General features: G+C 54.7%; 1 protein-coding gene across 1 annotated transcript; it reads left to right on the forward strand.

Annotated features, from left to right (window-relative positions):
* The first annotated feature begins 1384 nt into the window (after positions 1-1384).
* Positions 1385-4196, forward strand: SPR (sepiapterin reductase). The gene is made up of 3 exons (XM_047069324.1): positions 1385-1706; positions 2304-2594; positions 3423-4196. Exons 1-3 carry the CDS (start codon positions 1385-1387, stop codon positions 3611-3613), a joined length of 804 nt encoding a protein of 267 aa, XP_046925280.1. The 3' UTR covers positions 3614-4196.
* Positions 4197-6387: the final 2191 nt, after the last annotated feature.

Below are 6387 nucleotides of genomic sequence, written 5' to 3' on the forward strand. Positions count from 1 at the left end.
CAAGGAAGCAAAATTTGTTTTTCCAGGAGCCTTGCTGTCTATCATCAGAGAGAGAACAGCCCTGTGAAGGCTTGGGCTGAATTATCAGAGGTTGCTTACCACTCTTGCCAAACTCTGAAGTCTTGTTAAGGAGATTTGTACCTGTCTCCCAACCTTCTCATCTTCCCTCTCTCCTTGAAAAAAATCAGAAAGCGGGTATTCTGAAGTATGGGTCTCGAAGTACACATTTAGGTGATTGTGTAAACTTGAAGTGTAGCTGAGGCACAGGGGTGCAAGGGCACCTGGCTGCAGGGGTCCCAAACCAGGTTTGGCCATTTGCTGCTGACAAAATCCAAAGGCAGAGAAACGGGTGGTGGTCAAACCAGAAATAAATTTATTTCAGTGAGGCCAACACTTGGGAAGACAGCAGACTAAGCCCTCGAGGACTGTCTCCAAAGTACCAAAAATACTTCAAGACTTATATAAGGAAAACGTGGGACAAAGGTCTGTGGGTGCGTGCAGATAGGCTGTGACCTTCAAACCAACCATTGTCTTGAGGTCAATCACATGGGGTGTGGCTGGCAGCTGGGCAGTCCCTATTGCCTGAGGGGGATAGGTTTTAGGTCTTCTGCCGGAGTTAAAAGATAAGCTAGAAAAAATTTAATCAGTTAGAAAGTTTGAAGTCAAAATGGAGGTAAGTGCTGTCCTCTCTCCGAAGCTGGGAGTAGGTGCAATTGACTGTTAGGAAAAATGTAACGTGAGTGGGTGCAGAAATCGGTGTAACACAGACCTGTAAGACCAGGAGGAGTCAGACATCTCAGAGGACGGGAAACTGGCTGGTGCACAGAGTTGTTGAGTCTAGGAAGGGAGAAGAGGTTTTTACCATACTCCGAGAAGCACTGTGGTGCCCCCAGAGGTAGGTTCCGTTACCCCGAGAGCGGTGAGTTCCCAGAGTCCAAACTGGCATGCGCTTCACTCGGCTTCTGCTGGCGCTCACAGGGACACCCAGCACAGAGCAGGATGGCCTGGCCTGGAGGAAGTCCCTTGCGCAAAAAGGTGCGATGTGAATTTGGAAGGCGGATGCGTCCCTGAGGGGAAGTGAACGCGAGGCAGCGAGGGGGTGGGAACTAGGTGGTGGTGGGACAATGATGCCACGCCCAGAACTGGGCTAGGATTCCCCGCGGGGGCCGTGCTTCCCGGCCCTTTCGTTTTGACTTCTTCCCACACCCTGGGACCGCGCAGGCGGCCAAGGAAAGTGTTGCCCAGCAATCGCAGCCGAAGCCTTCGGTTCCCGCCCCTCTGCGGCGGGACCTCCGCCTACTCCTACCTCGGCCGCCCCGCCCCCGCCCCCGCCCCCGCCCCCCGCCAGTCTCGGGTCTGGCGAGAGCTGGCGCAGTTCGGAGGCATGGAGGGTGTCGGAAGCAAGGAGGGCGGCCTGGGACGCGCCGTGTGCGTGGTGACCGGGGCCTCCCGTGGCTTCGGCCGCGCCTTGGCCCCGCTCCTGGCCCGGCTGTTGTCGCCCGGCTCTCTGATGGTCCTGAGCGCCCGCAACGACGAGGCCCTGCGGCAGCTGGAGGCCGAGCTGGCTGCCGAGCGGCCGGGCCTGCGCGTGGTGCGGGTGTCCGCCGACCTGGGCGTCAAAGACTGTTTGCAGCAGCTGCTCGGCGCCGTGCGCGAGCTTCCCAGGCCCGAGGGGTTGCAACGGGTGCTGCTCATCAACAATGCGGGTAAGACGCCCGCCGGCAGGGGGCGGACTCCCCAGGGGAGCCCTAGCAATAGTGCTTAATGCCCCTGCCTCTTCTCGCTCCTTCTCACTTTCCCGAACCGCAGGGAACTTTGAAGGTGACTGTTAGGAATCAGATAAGATGTCTAAAAATCCTGGTTGTTTCAGCAAGGTATGGAGGAAGACTCGGTACCATCGGTGCGGTTCAGGCTTACCCTCCCCACCCCTTCCCGTTTCAGGGCAAATTTTCCAAAATGCCTGTAGAACATTCCTGATCTTTTCCTTGTTCCGCGCCCCCTGGCGGAGGCCTGAGTCAGGGCATGAGGTCTTCCAGCAGAAGTAAATTACCAGTTTTTCCAAATGGCCGCCTGAGTTCTACCCCCAGGCCCAGAGCGGGGCATGCACCCTTTCAGTTTCCAGCTTGGGATGAGTGAACAACCCAGGTGTGTCTGCAGAGCCGGAAAGAGGGAGAAGTCTTCAGAAGCACTAGGGAGATTCCTCTAGGTTTGGATGGGAGGGGGGTGTCTGGAGGAACTTGGAGAAGGCTGGGGGAAGAGAAAGACCCATCTGCACAGAGTGATTCCTATGGTCTGGTTTTCAGGCACTCTCGGGGACGTATCCAAAGGCTTTGTGGACCTGGCTGACCCAGCTGAAGTGAACAACTACTGGGCTCTGAACTTGACCTCCATGCTCTGCCTGACTTCCAGCATCTTGAAGGCCTTTCCAGACAGTCCTGGCCTCATCAGGACTGTGGTTAACATCTCGTCCATCTGTGCTCTGCAGCCCTTCAAGGGCTGGGGACTATACTGTGCCGGGAAGGCAGCCCGAGACATGATGTTCCGGGTCCTAGCCACAGAGGAGCCTAGTGTGAGGGTGCTGAGCTATGCCCCAGGTAGGTGGGGCATTACCACCATCCCTGTCACCCAGAACTGGCTGGGTGGTTCCCCTCAGGGGTGGGCAAAGGGCCTAGTCCATCCCCTCCAAGAAAGTATCCACAGAGTATATTGTCCCTGAATCATTAACCATCACTCCTTAAGGGAAATACAGACTCCCAGCAAGTGAGAGGTGAGAGCTAGCCAGAACAGGGAGTGGAGTTGGGAGTTGCCTGGACTGGGCAGTGGGGAGGGGGGCGGGCAGAAAGTCTGAGAGACTAGAGTTTGAGAACAATTAGGGTTTGAATTTCAGGCCTGTACCACATTTCCTTATGTGAAACAGGGAAGATGCTACCTGTCTCACAGGGCATTTAGCAGAGGGCTACAGAGGAGTTGGAACAGGGAGAGAACCAGGGGAGTATAAAGGGCCTGATTATCAGCGTATATAGGGGCAGAACGGTCCATTTGCTGACTTGTTGGCTGTGGGAACAGAGTGGGGAGGGAGGAGACAGGGATGGAGGTTTTGAGCCTGAGAAAAGAGTACTTCATTAATAGAAATGAAAAAGGCAGGAGGAGGTGCTGGTTGGATAGGAGGTGATAAGCTTGCTGGTAGACATAGTGTTCTGGAAATACCATGTTCGCTGGGCATTGGAATTTGTGAGTCTGGAACTCAATAGTGACAGAATGACCCTGACCCTTTTGGTGACCCCCTTTGGTGACACTAACCACCCTTGTCAACCAGGATGAGGTATTGCCTGTGGCCAGACCTGACTCCACCACTCTCCATACACACAGCAGGGGCCCCTGCCTCAGCCATGTCACCTCAGCTCCTGCACTTCATGCCCTAGGTCCGCTGGACACAGACATGCAGCAGTCGGCCCGGGAGACCTCGATGGACCCAGACTTGCGAAAAAGGCTGCAGGAGCTGAAGACAAAAGGGGAGCTTGTGGATTGTACGGTGTCAGCCGAGAAACTGCTAAGCTTGCTGCAAAAGGACACATTCAAGTCTGGAGCCCATGTTGACTTCTACGATAAATAAGCCAATGCCCTTGGCTCCCTGGGGCTTTCTTCCCCCTCTTTCAGGCACACCCAGGAGCCCTATGCCTCCCCCACATCCTGCCACATTGGTACTGCCAATCCTGCCTTACCCAGATAAGCACTCATGTCTACTGTCCTGCCCCCAGAGCCAGCCAGCATGAGGGCCTTGGGTGGCCAGAGTCCTAGTTCTCAGGAGTGTGTTGACTGCCCTGAGTTAGGGGAAGCTTGGGGGAGAGAAGTTAGGGTTACTGGTGTTCTCTCTCCCCAGGAATGGAATTTTAGGGGTGGGAAAAGCAGCACAAGAAGCCGAAGCCTTGAAGAGAAAGAGTTGGGTCTCATGGCCAGTCCATGGCTGAGCTAATGTCAAATAGGAGGGTCCATGTTAGATTCCCAGCCTGCAGGGGAGGGAGGACAGTGCAAGTTTGGCACACAAGGATGCTCTGTGCTCATGGTAGCAGGACCTTGTGTTGAACTTCATGTCTTCATTCTCATGCCTCCTCCCCCCAGAACCTGCCATCTGTCCCCCAGATGGAGGGAAGAGGCTTCTGAGAGTTTATGTACGTGTAAAAAGCAGATACAGATAAAATGTGGATTGTCCTTTATTAATGCCTGCCTTCTCTGACACAGGGCCCATGACTGACTCCTGGTTTGCTGGGCTCAGGGGTGTTCCCTAAAGCAATTAACCCAAACTTGGGGAGTTGCCCTTATATCCAGGGGCATTGTCTTGGGAGTATCTGCCTCTTGTCACTGAGCACTACCCAGTGGCAAGCTCGGTTCAGAGACAGACATGCCCAGATGCCTGTTCCTCTATCATGCTTTTACCTATATCGACCCAGTCTTTACTACCCTTTCCTCATCTTGGACCTATTCAAAGAATATTTAGGGTTCAGGGCCTGACTCCCAGCTTCCCTGGCCCTCTTGGATTCCCAATTCTACCCTTTGCCTACATGACAGTTTTCTGAATGGATCCCATCTCCTCAGGGTGCTGTCATGGCCCCCCCTGGTAGAGTCCATCTGGCCCATGGTCCCAATCTTCAGTGGGGTGGGCTTGGGACCAACATGCCTTTGGAGGAGGTGGGCAATATTTGAAGAGAGGGAAGCCCTAAGAAATTAGGTGTGTGACCAAACCCATCCTTCTGCCAGTCGGTGGATATAGGATGTGCAGCTGGGAGCTCCACAGTGGTGGCAGTCTACAGCCAGCCAACCAGCCCCTCGCCCCTGGCGCATATTTAGGAGGAGAGCCCATGGTCCCTGCCAGCCAACTCCAGGACTCAGCCCTGCGACTTGATGGTGTAGGAGGGAGCTCTCTTTGCTCCTTTTCATGCACAGCAGAGGGCGCACTGAGGCAGTTTCTCCGGGAGAACCCTGAGTAGCTCATCTCTGGAGCCCAGGCTCTGGGCTGGAGCTGGCAATGCCCTGCTAGTTTCCCTAGGAGGGATCTAGTGACTCATGCTCTTTCTCTGCCCAGCAGAACATTTGCCTTCACTGGAGTCAAAAGCACTGCATTCATATCCCTGTTTTGCCATTTACCAGCTGGTAATCCAGGACAAATTGTTTTCTCTTGTGTTTTGGTTTCCTAATCTGAAAAATGGTACCTCCCTCAAAGGGTCATTGTGAGCACTGAATGACCTAATGTTTGTAAATGGTCATCACAGTGCTAGCATCACAGTAGGTACCCATAGATTTGGATAGTATGTATTGCCTTTTAATCTCAAGGTCCGGATCAATCTGGAGCCCTACTTGCAGCCCACATGCCGTCCCCCTTGCTGACCTACAGCAAGAACTCACTGTTTTGGACCTCAGTGGGGCTGGACTTCAGTCTGGACCACTTGTTCTGGACTCACCAGACCTATGGGAAAATGCATGACACTTGAAGTCAGGAACCCTTGGTCTCACTTCCCACTGTAACTGCACAGGGCCCTCCTCCCTCTGAGCTTCTCTTTCCTTAGAACAGATGAGCTCTAAGATTCCTTCCTGCAGGTGGGGCCAGGCCAGCCTGGGCTGCCCCTTCTGTCTGGTGAGGGTTGGGCGATCTCCTCACCTGGCCCCTTGCACCTGTGGGGCTGTGAGACCCATCAGCGCCCGCACAACCCTAGTGTAGTTGCCCCATCAGGATTGTTTCCCTCTCTTCCCACCAGGCTGGTTGGCCAGGACTTAGTGAGGAGTACCACATGTCCCCACGAGGTGGCGAGGCTCTCCCATGCCTGATACTTGTCCTCTTTGAGCCCAGGGATTTAAGAGCGTTGGAAACAACCCCCATCTCTCTTTCTCCCTGCACTCTAGGATGGAGAACTCTCAGGGCTCCCCAGGGAGCTGGGGTCACTCTCCCTGGCAGGCCTAAGTCCTCCTTGAGTCCTCACGGGCTCTGACTACAGGGATTTCCCAGACCTTGCTCCTTGACCCGGACTCAGCCTCCCCAGTTCTCCCACCGCTGGGGGAGGGAGACTGTCTTGCCAGCCTCGGAGAGGGGGGGCAGCCATCTGTGTTCCCAGAGTGCATGGCCTGGCGTTGGCTACCACACGCACGAGCACATGCAAGCACACACACAATACATGTCTGCACATGCCCAGAGTCCAGCTGCAGGGTTGAGCAGGGCCTCAGATTAGCCAAAAACCAAACAAGATTTCTCTTTGTCTCTGGTGTGAACGAGCTGGGCAGATTTTGGTTTTGTGTTTAATACCCTGAGCTGGAGGCCAGCAGCTGGCCTGTGAGGGGCAGGGGAGGGGAATATTCCAGGCCCACCCCAAGGACATCCAGCACCTCTGTCCATGAATG

Source organism: Lynx rufus, unplaced genomic scaffold (assembly GCF_022079265.1).
Source record: "Lynx rufus isolate CCGP_SWC_20201006 ecotype Redwood Valley unplaced genomic scaffold, mLynRuf1.p SCAF_8, whole genome shotgun sequence".
Taxonomy (NCBI): domain Eukaryota; kingdom Metazoa; phylum Chordata; class Mammalia; order Carnivora; family Felidae; genus Lynx; species Lynx rufus.

Coding starts and splice junctions, on each gene's coding strand:
- SPR (XM_047069324.1), top strand. CDS start 1,385: ATGGAGGGTGTCGGAAGCAAGGAGGGCGGCCTGGGACGCGCCGTGTGC. Junction 1,707..2,303: donor GCTGCTCATCAACAATGCGG/GTAAGACGCCCG, acceptor TCTGGTTTTCAG/GCACTCTCGGGGACGTATCC. Junction 2,595..3,422: donor GGTGCTGAGCTATGCCCCAG/GTAGGTGGGGCA, acceptor TTCATGCCCTAG/GTCCGCTGGACACAGACATG.